The sequence below is a fragment of the Adiantum capillus-veneris genome, chromosome 21 (genome assembly GCF_014529385.1).
Source record: "Adiantum capillus-veneris isolate H3 chromosome 21, ASM1452938v2, whole genome shotgun sequence".
NCBI lineage: Eukaryota > Viridiplantae > Streptophyta > Polypodiopsida > Polypodiales > Pteridaceae > Adiantum > Adiantum capillus-veneris.
The window spans coordinates 111,801,542-111,818,013 of NC_140951.1; the positions used below are offsets into that span (position 1 = coordinate 111,801,542).

The following is a 16,472-nucleotide window of genomic DNA, read 5'->3' on the forward strand; positions in this document are numbered from 1 at the left end:
TTTTTGTATTTTGAAAACAACTCTTATGTGTTTTCTCTCATCGTACATCACATCACTCATTAAGATTCACAGACATGGAATTTTGTGTACACTTAAGTTGGGCTCTCGAAAAGCATTTTGTACGAGCATGCATTTAAGTGATTGAGCAAACTTTTACGTATGTACTATGAGAAATAGAATTCCAAGAAAAAACTTTTACATTTTTCATAATTACCTCTCTCTATGCTGAGTTGGCGTTTCTTACAGGGCCCAAAATTGAGTCCAAGTTTCTCCTAATTAGCAAGTAGATAACGCCAAAATTAAATTTTTTTTTTGCTTTCATTTTGTGCATAGATGTGAGCTACAGTTGTTAGCCTTTGCTCATCAAGATTTTCTAAATCTTCAAGTCTCTCTGACAATTCATGTCCCGTCCACTCAAGATCTTTAGCTACCCTTAGTGTTGGCAATAGAAATTCTGTTGGTAGTATGGAATCAAGACCATAAACAAGATTAAATGGTGTAGCATATTTAAAGCTGTCTTGAATGAAACTCTATAAGTCCATAGAGTAGCATGTAGATTCATTTCCCAATCAATTCGTCCTGAACTAACCACTTTAGTCAATACCGAGCTAAGAATTTTATTCATGTGCTCATCTTGTCCATTTTCTTGTGGATGATATGGAGCGGATTTGTTATGGATGACCATAAATTCATTCAACAGATACTCAATTACCTCATTGCGGAAATAAGTTCCCTTATCACTGACAATTTCTATTGGAAGTCCATATCTAGTGAATGCATTCTCATACAAGAATGCGGCTGTGGTTCTAGCATCATTCTTCTTGGTTTCCTTAGCCTCTTCCCACTTGGTCAAATAGTCCGTAGCTACAATAATATAATGAGCTTGAGTTCTATAAGCAGGCGGCTGTATTGGTCCAACAAAATCTATGTCCCATTTTTCAAAAGCTCTAGCCCCCATCATTGGTCTTAAAGGCATGCTATCTACCCTTGTTGGCATTTTTTCTCGTTGGCATGCATCACATCTTCAAACATATTCTTTGGCATCTGCAAAAAGTGATGGCCATCATATGCTTGCCATTAAAATTGCTCTAGCAGTGGTTTCACTAGAAAAGTCCTCCAACTAATCCAACATGTGCTTGTTCTAGAGTGGTTATATATTCATCTTCATTTGCACAAAGACACAAATGTTGATCCTTTCCTCTCTGATACAATTGGTTTCCAATAAGAGCATAGTATCTTGCTTCAGTTTCAATAGCTCTTTGGTGGTATTTACTCATATCCTCTGGAAATGTTCTGCTTGATAAGTAAGTAACTAGATAGATACTCCACTTAGGAACTAGTGATATTTGAAATAATGTCACATGAGGTATGGGTGTTTGTTTCTAGCATTGAAGACAATCTTTCACAAATGAGTGAACATCACTTCTCATGGTTGGCCAAGAAGCAATCCAATTAGTAAGCATGTATCATTATAGTTGGAGTTTGCTAGCCATAAAGTAAAGCATGTTGCGACTCGATTTTGTCTCTTCATGTGTAAGTCACGTTCTCAACCTTGAACACTAGTTATGGTGGGGTTGTTTTTTGATGAAAATTGATAACAAGTCAAGGACTTATACTTGATAATGAGTTTTGTCAACCAATCACTTTCAGAAAAAGTGATAAGAGGTACTCTTTTGGGTACATCTTAGCTGTGATAACTCATTTTAGCATACTTAAGTGAGTCCTAAATAGAGTCTACACACTACAGGATATGAGTTGGTTACACAAAAGGGTTGCAACGGGACAACAATGTGGAAAATCAAGATGTTATTCTTGGTTTCATTGAACCTCCTACTGAACCGTGTTCCTCAAATGAACAGCTGGATCCATGAAGGTTTCCATTGTGAAAAACATTAGTGTTCTTATGAAGATACAACCACTTTTGTTTTTGAGGACAAAAACGCTTCTCGAAGGGGGAAGTAATGTCAAGCCAAGGGCCAAAGGTCTGAATATCAGTGCGGTTAGGAGCGAAGGGCTAGGCATAAGGTTCAGGGGTCCTACTTGCAAGGGCTAAGGGGCTATAAGTAGGGAGGCTGGGAGGATATCAGGATGCTGGTCCACCCTTTGGTCTGAGATTAGTCCTCATTTCAACTCGATATGAATGAGCAATATTCCCACAAATAGGTAAAATGCCCGCTGTAAAAATCGACCTTGATGGTGGGTGGCGTTGTAGATTAAGAGAGGTGTTTCAATGAAACGTAATAATGCCTCTACCATCTCAATGAAACCCCATAATACTTATTTTGGAGTGATTTGAATAATTGCAAAGGTTAACACCAATAGGGAGCCTAGATTTTCATAGTTGAAAGAAAGTGCGGTTAGCCTCGCGGGGGCTTGGAAATCATAACCATGCGAAGGCAGCCAAGTCGTTGCCTGAACTTTTGGATCTAAGTTTTAATTCTTGTCAACCAAGAAGAAAGGAACAACTTATAGATCTTAACCATAAGCTTCAATGAGGCTGCTAAAACTGTGAGGTCATTGCTTGAGCTTTTGGATCTAAGTTTTAGTTCTATTCGACCAAGAAGAAAGGAACAATTTATAGATCTTAACCATAAGTTGCAATGAGGCTGCTAAAACTGTGAGGTACACACCACTACCAAAGCCATGATCTTTGAGAGGCTCCCTCATTCCTAACCCATAAGCTGTTGTCTAAAAAATTACATCTATATATATATGATCTTCCTATATATAGCTCTTGAACATCCCTTGTAAGTTGGAATCCAATGAGAATTGTCAGAGATTTTTTGTGCTCAAGGGAGACCGGGTAGACATCAGGCCTCTAGATGTGAATAGAGTTAAGCTAGATAAATTAAGAGTATAGATATGATGATTTAAGATGATTAAATGCTAATTACATCTATATATAGGCTCTTCTATATATAGCCCCTGAACGTCCCTTGTGAGTTGAAATCCAATGAGCACTATCAGAGATTTTTGTGCTTAAGGGGAGACCGGGTAGGCATCGGACCGCTGACTATGAATAGAGTTAAGCTAGATTCATTAAGAGTATAGAGATGGTGATTTAAGATGATTAAATGCTAATTACAGATATAGAGAGAGATCAAGAGAAGAATAGAGAGAGGTAGAGAGGATTTGAGAGCCAATAAATGTAGATTATTCAATTGCAAGAATTTGAAAACTCAATTAGAGCACAATGACCATATGCACACACAGTCATAGATTGGCTCATCAAAATGGCTTCTACAAGTGAACTATTCTCACAGATATTGCTGGATACAGGTTTGTAGGGACAAGTTACAAGTACTTTGTAGTTACAATGATTCGCAGCATGTTTACACTTATGTGGGATGCATAGAGAAATGTAATTGCTCTATGACTATGCATAGAGAAATGTAATTGCTCTATGGTTATGCATAATTTGATGCATCGTGTAGTTTTGACTACTTTTGTGCTCTTTTGAGAGTGGTTTTTCCGCACAAGGAATTCAAACACTATTTTATGCTTACATCTCTTTGGTGCTTGTTTATGCACATATCTTGCTACACCTACGAGTGATTACTCTGTTACATGTATGTTGAATTGTGGATACTTCCTTGTACATTGATTGTGGAGCCATATTGGCGTCTACAATAGTCTTGACCATTTTTGAGACTTGATCAGTAGATGGTCATCGCTGAGACCATAGTTTTGAGTCTGCATAGCTTTTGGAGGGTTTTATTAAGCTAGGGGACTTTTGAATGTTGAGATCCTCTTTCAATGATACAAGTTGTTGGAGTTTCGTTAGGCCTCACCAGAGGATACATATAGAGAGGACTAGCTGCATTTGACGCCATGCTGATAGTCTTTTGTGTCACTTGTGTTCATTGTTTGATGCATCTATAGTCAATTGACACTTTATGCATTGTTTTATGGTTCTGACATCAGATTTAGTCATTTCAATTTGAGATTTTGCTCCAGTCATAGGGGAGACTGTCAAAATTTCCCCATAATTCTTGCCATAGTTTTGGTTTTCTTGCCATAAAATTGATACTGGGTATATATGGCTTCTAGTTTTGAAAAGGACATTTATGACATCCAAAAGTTTGATGGCATGAACTTTTCCATATGGAAAGAGCGGATTGAAGATGTTTTGATTCAGAAAGGTCAATTGGAGCCATTGTTTGAGTATTAAGAGGGTGATGGTTACACATATGCCCAATGGAAATCACTTGATTTTCCACGTTATACCGCATATGCTCTCATCAGGAAATTTGAGTGGAATGAAAAATGTGAGAAATCATTTCATCAATGGAAGCAGAGATTGATTTTGGTTCCAATTTTGAAAGCTGCTGATTGGAACAAGATCTTCCACGTTCATATAGATGCATTGGCATACGCTATTGGATGCATCTGAGCACAACCTGAGGAGAACAATATGGATTTTCCAATCTGTTACTCTAGTAGGGGGTGCCAGCTGGGATTAGTTCAAAAAAGAGAGGGAATCTTCGATGATGCTAGATGAGGGACAACATGTGAGTCCAAGTGGTGGGTAGCGAAAGCGTGCCGTGCAGATTCTGCTCGACAACAGCAGTAGGAGCATTCAACAACAACAAGCCAAGCGTCAGGTGGTTCACGGTGACAGAGAGGCGAGTCAGACGAGTTTTTTATTATAATAAAGCGGAGGATAGTAATGCAACTTCGCTTGAGTGCTCGGTTGGTTACAACGTCAACGTGGAAGCTGTAATCCCAATGGCTCTGAGTTCGAGACTTGAATGTTACTTTTGAAAGTTGAGAAACTCTAGGTGGAAGGTGGGTGGAAGGCCTCACATCAGAGGAATCTTGCAAAATAATGAATAAAACACAGAAGCTGCCAGTAGGAGTAGCAAAAAAGCTATGCATATTCTTTGTGGATCAGCAGACACTATTGTACTTAGTGAACAAACCATGCAATACTGGCGATGGTTCATTATATTGCTAGAGTTTGATTTCACTGTAGTGGTCAAGAAAGGGACTATTCATTAGAGGGTGGACCATTTGTTGTGATTGATACATGGGGAAGCACCTCTTGGAGTTGATGATGACTTGCCAGACTCGTACCGTTTCAACATACAGAGGGTACTGAGGTGGAGCGAACATGTGATTCCATTGCTCATCATTGGTTCTCTACAGATTGAAAGGCAACCATCAATCATTGAGCAATTACGCTGTCTTGTGCTTATAGCAGGATGGCTATATAAGAAGAAAAAGGATGTAATACTTAGGCCATGTATAGAGCCTTTTGAGAAAGAATTTTACTTGAGACAAGATCATGAAAAAACGACGGGGTTTCACAATGCAAAAACACAAACATACCAGCAGAGACCGATGAAACTTAGAGTGTATTGGCCTCATATGCAGAAAAGTGTCCATGACTATGTTAGTTCATGTGAAACTTCTTCCATTCAGAAGCCAATCAAACTTGCTACATTGTTCAGGATAACAAAAGCACCACCGACAAAATACATCGTGGATTACATAGAAAAAGAAGTCTTGCCATCAAACATGAGCAAATCTAGACTACGTTCAATCCAAACAGAAACAAAAAATAGTGTAATAATTGAGAATAGCCTTTATCAGAGAGGCAGAGATAACAAGTTGCGAATATGCGCCGTTGAGAACAAGTACTTACTAATTTTTGAGAAAGCACATGCCGGACCGGTAGGAGGACACTTTTTGGCCGACAAAACCACAAAAGCAATACTTCTTGCAAGAATCTGGTGGCCTACTCTATACATGGATGCATAGGAATATGCCAAACAATGTGAGAATTGCCAATGAACAAAAGTACCTATGTGATGTGATAAAATGCCGCTAAGACCAATGATGAGAGCAAGGGCTTTTTCCAAATGGGGGATAGAAGTTGTTGGACCTATCTGTCATGATGCTTGAGAGTCAGTCGGCTGCCTGCATCATCACTTATGTCATCGCCTACATCATCGCTAGAAGGCTCTAGAAGAATCTAGAAGATTCTAGAAGTTTCTAGAAACATGGAGAAGATTTCGAAAGAATCTGGAAGTTTCTAGAAAGCTTTAGAAAGTTGAAGAAGAGAAGATTTCGGAAGAATCTAGAAGATTTTGAAAAGCTCTAGAAAGTTGAAGAAGGATCCAAAAGGTTCTAGAAGAACTTCTATAGAAGGATCAAGAAGGTTCCAGAAGATTCTAACCTGCTCAAGAAGAACCTAGAAAGTCCTAACCTCCTCAAGCACTAGTATAAATAGGGGTCTTGGGCCACAAGTCCCTCAGTCTTGCCAACACCAGTTGTGAGGCTCCTATGAGGAAATCCCTCTTCTAGTTCTTATGTTCAAGTCTTGTCCTTGCAATCAAGCCTTGTCTTGTACTCAAGTCATGTAATCCAAGTCTTGTATCTAGCTCTCTTAATAAAGTATTAAGTCTTGTAATCAATATTAAGCTTATCATCAAATCCAAGTTCTTGTACATTGTGAGTGCCTCCTCTTGCTCTCTTCTAGCTCTATATGCGCTCATAACAGTTTGGCAAGACTCCCATCTCTTAATCTTCTCAAGCCATCATGGAGCCGACGATGGAAGGTGTCATCAACGCATTGCAAAGCATCCAAGCTCAGTTACAAGAACTTCGCAAGAGTAACGCTCAAATTCAAGCAGGGCAACCCCTAATCTTGGGACCGACGTTGCAAAATCTTCAACGTCAAATTCAAGAGCTTCAAGAGACAAGCACACATCAAGCACAAGCTGCAAAATCTAGATATTCTCAACAACATAAGAAGGAGCCGAAGGTCAGCATGCCTGAAAAATTTGATGGGACTAGATCAAAGCTTAGAGGTTTTCTCCAACAAGTGCGCCTCTTCATTCAAATGCAACGAGAGCGTTATCCAGATGATGCCTCTCAAGTAGGCCTTATTGGGACCCTCCTCTCGGGTACGGCTCTCTCTTGGTTTGCTCCCTTACTTGAAAAAGAATTTTCTCTTCTTCATGACTTTGAAGCTTTTGTGCGGGAGTTCTCTGCAACCTTTGGGGATACTGATAGAGCAAGGGTTGCTGAAACCAAACTTAGAAATCTCTGCCAAGGATCGAGACCTGCATCCGTCTACGCATCCGAATTTCAACAGCTCACTTGTGATCTGACTTTGCATGAGAAATATTTCATTAGCCAATTTTGGTGGGGATTAAAGGATGACGTAAAAGATCTTTTATTGACTATGCCAAAGGTTCACACACTAAGCGAGTTCATCTCTCAAGCAATAGAATGTGATAATCGACTATTTGAGAGGAGACAAGAGAGGCGTCTTGGGGCACCATTGCGACCCCAAACAGAAGTGACACATAATGGCTACACACCTCAACAGGGCCATGAATCAAGCATTGAGCCCATGAAAATTGATTCAGCACGGCTTCAACCTCTCTGAGCTCAGGAGAATCAAAGGCGACGCATTAATGGCTTATGTATGTATTGTGGAGAGCAGGGGCACATGGTTCAACAGTGTCCAAGGAAGAGAAGGATGAAGGTTCATGGTGTAATGGCTCAACGTGTTCTGAAAACATGGACGTCCAACCCCAATAGAGAGCGACCGGTTGGACAAAAGACAAGCAAAAAAAGGTCTCTTTCTTCCCGCTGATTCCACTTCAAGTTTTATGCTACCAGTCAAGATCCATATGCCGGGTAGGCACATCGATTGTGAAGCATTACTAGATTTAGGCGCAACGGCGTGCTTCATGGACAAAGAATTTGCAAAAGAACAAGGCATACCACTTGTGGAGAAGTCTAATCCAACAACTGTAGAAGCCATTGATGGTCATCCCCTCGCTTCAGGGGATGTCAGGTATGAAACTCGCCCCATAGAAGTAACATTGTAGGAGCATGTTTCAAGAATAGCGTTCAATATTATACAAAGCCCAAGCAGTCCAATTGTTATTGGGCTACCGTGGCTTGAATTACATAATCCTGACATCGATTGGAGGGCTCGAAGAATTGAACCACGAAAAGTACAAAAGAAGAAGTGAAGGCATAATAGGCCTATATATCTTGGAGCCAAGGTCTTCATGTGTGCAGCCAAAAAGTATCCAACTTTCCTGATATTTGCAACACCAACCGACACGTTGACAACAAAAATCATGAAGGCATTTCCACGTCAATATCAAGATTACAATGATGTTTTTGAGAAGAAGAATGCAGACCTCTTACCGGAGCATCGACCCTATGATTGTGCCATAGAGCTTCAGGAGGGAACCCAACCCCCTTTTGGCCCAATATACAAGCTATCTCAAGATGAATTGGTAGAATTACGAAAAAAATATTGATGAGAATCTTGCTAAGGGGTTCATACGGCATTCAAAGTCCCCAGCAGGAGCTCCATTACTCTCCGGATGTGCGTGGGTTATAGGGGTCTAAACAAGATCATTGTCAAGAATCGCTATCCCCTTCCCTTGATCCCAGAGCTTCTTGAGCGCCTTGGCAAGGCAAGAATATTTGCAAAAATAGATCTTCGTGGTGCTTACAATCTAGTCAGAATCAAAGAAGGCGATGAATGGAAAACAACCTTTCAGACAAGGTATGGCCACTTTGAATATATCATCATGCCATTTGGTCTCACAAATGCCCCAGCTGTTTTTCAACATTTAATGAACGATATCTTTTGGGAGTATTTGGATTATTGTGTGGTAATATATTTGGATGATATCTTGATATTTTCCAAGGATCAAGAAGAGCATGAGCACCATGTACGATTAGTGCTTGAAAAGCTTCGTGCATCAGGGTTATATGCAAAGTTGGAGAAGTGCTCTTTTCATCAATCTAAGGTGGAATTTCTTGGTTATGTAATCTCTGAAAAGGGAATCTCCATGGATCCAAAGAAGGTTCAAACCATCCTTGACTGGGAGACACCCACCTCGGTAAGAGATGTTTAACGTTTCCTCGGATTTGCAAATTTTTATCGTATCTTTATACAGGGATACTCCAAGGTGGTTACAACACTCACAAGGTTGATAGGCCATAATAAGTTTGTCTGGGACTCAGAGGCCGCGAAAGCATTTCAGACTCTCAAGAAAGCTTTCACGACCGCACCCATTCTAATTCACGTAGATCCTACAAAGCCTTTCATCCTAGAAACAGACGCTTCAGATTTTGCCCTTGGTGCTATTCTATCCCAAGTAGGAGAGGATGGTAGAGTACATCCAATGGCTTTTCATTCCTGCAAGTTCTCAGCTACAGAAATCAATTATGAAATCCATGACAAAGAGCTCTTAACAATCATCGACTCCTTTGACACTTGGCCTCACCTACTTGAAGGAGCTCCTCATAAGATCGTTGTCTATACAGATCACAAGAATTTGGAATACTTCATGACATCCCGTGTCTTGAATTGTCGCCAAGCTTGGTGGAGTAGTATCCTATCAAGGTTTGATTTTCTTATCTCTTATAGACCTGGCCGTCAACAAGCTAAGCTAGATGCCTTATCAAGAAGATCCTACCTTGCACCTAGAGAAGGCGATGCAACATTTGATCAAAAAAGTAAGTGATTCTGAAACTTGAGAAGCTTAAGCTAAACGCCACCATGAGACAAGCTCCTGAAGATTCTACTTTTTTTTTCTAAGGTGAAAACCCAAATTCCCAAAGACCCACTTGCTCAGAATATTAGACAACTACAAGGACAAGAGGTTAATGAGGAATTTCAAGAAATTGATGGACTAATTTACTATAAGGGTCTTCTCTATATTCCGCCAGGACCAACACGCTTGGAGGTACTTCAACAACGGCATGATCTTCCATCAGCATGACATTTTGGGGTTAATAAGACAGTTGAGCTTCTCTCCTGTGACTTTTGGTGGCCTCAAATGTGGAAGCTTGTCAAGGAGTATGTAGGCACTTGTGACACTTGCAATAGATCAAAGGCCCCTCGTCATCGTCCTCATGGGTTACTCCATCCCTTGCCCATTCCAACCAAACCATGGTCATCCATCTCCATGGATTTCATTGTAGAGCTACCCTTGTCACAAGGATTTGACTCCATTTTAGTAGTTGTGGATCGGTTTACAAAAATGGCACACTTCATTCCAACCACTAAAACCATCACCAGTGAAGGTATGACCAAACACTTTCTACAACATATCTATCGTTATCACGGATTACCGGATGACATTATTTCTGATCGAGGCCCACAATTCATCTCTAGCTTTTGGAAAAGCTTATTCAAGCTACTCGGAGTACAAATCAACCTCTCCTCAGCCAATCACCCACAAGGTGATGGACAAATAGAGAGAGTAAATCAAGTTTTGGAACAGTATCTCCGTTGTACTATCAATTATCACCAGGATAATTGGGTCGAGCTCCTACCACTAGTAGAATTCTCCTATAATAACAGTTTTCATGACTCCACCTGTCACACTCCATTCTTTGCTAATTATGGTCAACATCCCAAACAGGATATCCACAGACAAGTTGAGGCTCGTGAGTGGCAAACTTAGGCAGTGCAAAGCGCACAAAGCAGGAAGTTGCAGGATAATTGGTAATAACTGAAGCTTGATGATATAGGCAATGAGCAGAATTGAAGCTTGCAGAATCCATGAGGTAGTTGAATCAATTAAGGTGGCAAAAGAAAATTTCCATCACCGTCATCAGCTAGGGATTGATTAAACATTCTATTAAGCCCGGTTTCGTTAAGGACCCAGTTAATCATGGGAGCTTAAACTCCTAGTTAGCAGATGATCCAAGTGACGGTGCTGTTAATAGCCTACCTTGGCTAAGAACTAAGCTGTACTCAAAGCATTAATCAATTAATTGATGATTACGGTGATTGCCAGAGCTGTCAGTGTCTCTTGTTTTCTCTCTTTCATACCTCTCACAGCCAAAGGCCCGGTGCCTACCTGTGGTGCCTACCTGGCTCATGTTTTGAACCTATGGACATTGTGTCAAGAATCCAGCTGCTATTCATCTTACACAACAATTATCTGCAATTCACAAAGAACTTACGATTCATATCAAAGAAGCTCAATCCAAGTATAAGGAAAGTGCAGATCTCCTTCGCATGCAACATCCAAAATACAAATAAGGGGATAAAGTGTGGCTCCTCCGACATGATCTGCGTTCATCTCGTCCCTGTCAAAAGCTTGATTATCGAAGGCTTGGCCCGTTTAAAATTATCCGCCAAGTCAATCCAGTCACCTATCGACTCCGATTGCCCCCATCCATGAAAATCCATCCGGTCTTTCACGTCTCAGCCCTAGAATCTTGTCACACATCTAAGATCCCAGGAAGAGCCCTACAACCACCTCCTCCGGTTGAGATTCAAGGAAATGACGAATATGAGGTCGAGAAAGTCCTAGATTCTTGAGTTTCGCAGGGCAGGTTATAGTACTTGGTGCATTGGAAAGGCTATGATGTTAGTGAACGAAACTGGGAACCAACACACAATCTACAGCATGCATCTCTCAAAGTCCAAGAGTTCCATCAACAACATCCATGGAAGCCCAACTTAAGGAACACCACAGCTCCTCGTGGAACTCGTCGCTAAAGGAGGGGGTAATGTCATGGATGCTTGAGAGTCAGTCGTTGCCTGCATCATCGCTTATGTCATCGCCTACATCATCGCTAGAATGCTCTAGAAGAATCTAGAAGGATCTAGAAGATTCTAGAAGTTTCTAGAAATATGGAGAAGATTTCGAAAGAATCTAAAAGTTTCTGGAAAGCTCTAGAAAGTTGAAGAAGGATCTAGAAGGTTCTAGAAGGATCCAGAAGGCTCTAGAAGAATCTAGAAGGATCGAGAAGGATCAAGAAGTTTCTAGAAGCTTGGAGAAGATTTCGAAAGAATCTAGAAGTTTTTGGAAAGCTCTAGAAAGTTGAAGAAGGATCCAGAAGGTTCTAGAAGAACTAGAAGGATCAAGAAGGTTCCAGAAGATTCTAACCTCCTCAAGAAGAACCTAGAAAGTCCTAACCTCCTCAAGTAACCTCCTCAAGAACTAGTATAAATAGGGGTCTTGGGCCACGAGGAATCCCAATCCTCGAGTGAGTACTTCCGAGCGAACAAATAACCGAGCGAGTACATAAAATAAAAAAGCCAAGATCAAGACCTCAATAGTTACTCTATAAAGGATAGTGTAGTAGCAAAGTAAATGCAAAACCAAACATAACCCTCCACAACCCCCATGGGGTTCAACCCGGATGCGATGTATTTTTTGCAACCCCAAAAACATAGTGCGACAACCCCGTGCTTAATATCATGTAAGCCATCATTAATGAATCGCATACATCTGCTTGTTTGATTTTGTAGAACCCCAAAACATGTGATCTTACATTGACTTTGCAAACCCATTTCTGTCATCGACTTTGTAAACCCATTTTTTCCATCAATGAATGGATGAGACTGACCAAATTTCTAGCATCCAAGACAACAGATGATTGCTTTAATAATCTCTAGGCAAGGACTTTCATACCATGGGCATTGCTCATCTTTGCCCCTTTAAGGGAGAAATTACACTTAACACTCGGAAGCATGGCCATTGCCATGTCTGCCAGAGCAGTAGATTCGCATAAATAAGCTTGTGGCCATGCTCTGGTCCATAAATAGTTATGTTCCTAATCATTCTTGACTGCAGGCTCGCTCAAGAGGGGTTGTTGGGGTTCTAAATCGTCTAAAACACTGAAATGCTATACTGATCTTGAATTTTGAAGACACTAAAATATATAAAAATATAAACCAATTTTTAGAATGCGAGATTCTTAATTTTGAAGACGCTAAAATATTTTTAAAAAAAAAATTATGTCCAATCCATCAACAAAATTTTGATTGAAATTACTTTGACCCAATCAAATGTGTCAACTATGAATTTGGTCTGTCTAAAAGGAAAAGAGTACCTTGAGAGTGGGCAAGATTTCTGAGAGAGCTTCGGTCTGCACAGGACAAGATGATTCATTTATAGTTAATGCTCAAAAAAACCTAGGTTAAGTGTGATCCCACCTAAAATTTTGAGATTTACCTCTAAATTTTAGATTTGAGGGTAAGAAAACCTACAAATTTTGGAGAAATGCAGTGTAATTTAGTGTGAAAACCTTCAAATTTAGTCATAGTAGGGGCACCTGCTGCAAGAAATTCAAAAAACCATGAGCACCAACTTGGGCCACGACCTACCCTCTAGAACAAAGGAACAAGCCGTAGGGGTCTGCTTCTGAGCTGCTCATAGAATATAATAAGGGCTCTAGCAAGAGCGAGAGAGTGCTTTGAGGTGGGGTTGATAAGATCCATAAGGGGGTGCACCAACAACATCCCCCTAGGAGTTTTTGTACTCTGAATGAGGCACAATCCTTTGGGGCTCAAGCATGCTAGTACCCGATGCTTGTGGCGGCCACTCAACCTACCTGCCAGTCCCCACCTTGTCTGCCAACTTTGTCAACACCTCCTATAGCAGGGTTAGCCACCCCTCCACCCCCACGTCCCAGGTCACATCCTCCACGAGTCCCACCATGTGCTCTACCGCAAGCCTCACGAACATATCCTCTACATCCAAACATCTCATCTCAGAAAATATAGCCCCACCTTGTTAGCGTATATATACCTAATCAGCTCCTTATGATTCCTCGCCACCCTCTTCGCCTGCACATTCCACCAAAACTCAGCACACCTAAACTCATCCTCAGGCGTGCTGAACGCAAAGCACAAAAGCTCCAACTCATTGTGGATGACCTGTATCATTTCATATAATCTGATCATCCAATTCAAAAGTGCTACTAAGAGTTAGAAAGGCTACAACGGAGTAGGCAAGTTGGACGAGCTGTCACCGCCTCGGTCCAAGCTATCCACCATGCTTGGCCCCTTGCACTGCCAACCCACTATGCGACGTGGTTGTTGGCACCACCACAACATTCCTTGGCGTAAAACAACAAGCTGTAGACCAAGCTTGTGAAAGGCCTGCTCTTGGTACTACAACCAAGCCTGCTCGTGCTTCTGTAATTGCAACATCTGTTAACAAAAGCGATGTTGCAAACCTCACTGTTGAGAGTACCATACCTCCTGTGACGCCCTCGTTCGGGGCGTCGCAGAAAAGGGGCCGCGCCGGCTCATCTGCGATGCAAACGGGACCTGCAGGCAAGCAAACGCATACACAAGAATGCAACTTGAAAACTGAACGCAAGAGGGACACGAGAGTGAGGGACGCGAACGAATGATCAATATCATAAGAAAGTGCTGAATACAAGGGACGCAAGTAATCACATGAAAACGGGGCTGGCAAGTTGGGGGAAGTGGCACATACTTCCCTTATATACACCCCCGGTTTGAGAGAGCTTGACGCCTACGTCAAGCCGGTGTTTTGAGAGGTGCCGATACAAAAGATGCCGAGGTTTTGGGGGCGGATATGTACAAGGGGGGAGTGAAGTGTTGCCCAAAAAATGTCTAGCTACTTAGGGTTATGCTAGTTAAAAGTGGGATGGAGGACTACTCTATATGGTTTTCATTTAGTGGGTTGTCCTCCTCTTCAGTGGACATGTTGTAGAAGCACAGCACAAGGGGTCTTCCGAGTCGAAGCATGATTTCTTCAGGTACCCAAGTGAATTCCGTCATGGGGCGATTTCACCATTTGACATAGAAGAGTTGTCCCCGGCGCCCAAAGCGCGACTTTAGGATGGCCTCCGGCTCATGTGGCGGGCCATCCTTTACATATTTGGGGAGGCTTCTACCATAGGTGTTATCCGGCACAAACCTTTTGAGTAGACTTACATGGAAGGCGTTGTGGATGTTGATGTGTGATGGGAGATCCAGCTTGTAGGTGATGTCGTTGTAGGACTTGAGCACTTTGTATGGCCCATAGTAGCGGTGGTTGAACTTCGGGGAGAGGCCTTGAGGGAGGGTGATATTCTGGGAGTTGACGAGGACTAAGTCACCTTCTTGGAAGAGTTCGGCAGGCCTTCGCTTTTGGTTGGCGTATTTGGCGATGCGTACCTTGCTTTGCTCAAGACTCTTCTTTGCCCTTTGCATGCGGGTTTGCCATTGTTGAAGAAACTCTTCACATTCCAGATCCTGGGCATGCACATCGCCGGTTGCCAGTGCAAGAGGTGTGATGACTTCTTTACCTGTGGAGAGCTCGAAGGGGGTGTAGCCAGTGCTGCTATGGATGGAGTTGTTGTAGTGGAATTCCAGGACGTCCATGTATTTGGACCAGTCCTTCTGATCTGCCTTGACGTAGCTGCAGATGTAGTCTTCAATGCCTTGGTTGACTCTTTCAGTTTGACCATCGGTTTCTGGGTGGTAGGCGGAGGAGAAGCGGAGCTGGGTGCCTAGCAGCTTGAAGAGCTCACGCCAGAGGTCACTGAGGAAGCGGGTGTCGCGATCGAAAACTATGGCTAGGGGAAGGCCGTGGTATTTGAAGACTTTGGCGAAGAAGTGTTTGGCGACTTGGTAGGCGGTGACGGGAGGCTTTGCAGGTATGAAGTGAGCTTGCTTGGTGAAGTAGTCGACGACCACCATGATGGTAGTGTGGCTGTGGGAGGGGGGGAGGTCGACGATGAAGTCCATATTTACCATGTCCCAAGGCCGGGAGGGTGTTGGCATGGGGTGGAGGAGGCCAGCAGGCTTGACTCTTTGAGCTTTGACCAGTTGACAGGTTGGGCAGGTGCGCACGTAGTCGATTACGTCGTCCTTCATTTTTGGCCACATGTAGTGTTGATGGAGTTTGTCATAAGATCTCTTCTGGCCACCATGTCCAGCTAGCTTGCAGTCATGAGCCTCCCACATGAGGTCTTTCTTTAGCTCTGGATCATTGGGGATGTAGATTTTTCCATGCACGTAGAAGAGGTTATCTTTGACTTCAAAGAGACCCACTGCAGCTTTCCCAGAGATGTGGTCGTTGAGCATGCGGAGGACAGCAGGATCAGCTTTTTGAGCGTCGAGGATGCGTTGGCGTAGAGTGCTGGCTGCGGTGGAGATAGGAGTGAGGGTGGGCATTCGACTGAGGGCGTCGGGCATGACATTGGTGGTACCCGATTTGTGGATGATGTCGATGTTGTATTCTGCCAGTGTGTCTTGCCACCTAGCTTGCTTGGGGGTGATTTTGGGTTGTGTCTGGAAGTACTTGAGGGAGATGTTGTCTGTATAGATCTTTGTGTGTTTGTCTTGGACATAGTGTCGCCACTTTCGGAGGCAGTGGACGACAGCGAGCATTTCCTTCTCATGTGTAGTCCATCTTGTTTCTACATATGTGAACTTGTGGGATTCGTAGGCGATGGGCTGATGCTCTTGCATGAGGACTCCACCAATGGCACCATCGGAGGCATCTGTATGCACTTCAAATGGTTTGGTGAAGTCGGAGGACGGGGGTACTACACATGGCGATCTTCAGGTTCTCAAAGGCTTCTTCTTCTTTAGGGGTCCACTGAAAAGGTTTGTGGCCTTTGGTTATCTCTGTAAGTGGCGCAGCAATCTTGCTGAAGTCGCGGATGAAGCGGCGCGTGTACTGACAGAAGCCCACAAACTCTCGGACTTCTTTGATGGATGT

General features: G+C 42.5%; 1 protein-coding gene across 1 annotated transcript; it reads right to left on the minus strand.

The window, feature by feature from the left end:
* Positions 1-13,332: 13,332 nt before the first annotated feature.
* LOC147431545 (uncharacterized) lies at positions 13,333-13,675 on the minus strand. Its single transcript, XM_086493719.1, has 2 exons — positions 13,539-13,675; positions 13,333-13,480 (listed from the first exon to the last, which is right to left on the minus strand). Exons 1-2 carry the CDS (start codon positions 13,673-13,675, stop codon positions 13,333-13,335), a joined length of 285 nt encoding a protein of 94 aa, XP_086349845.1.
* Between the last annotated feature and the right edge of the window lie 2,797 nt (positions 13,676-16,472).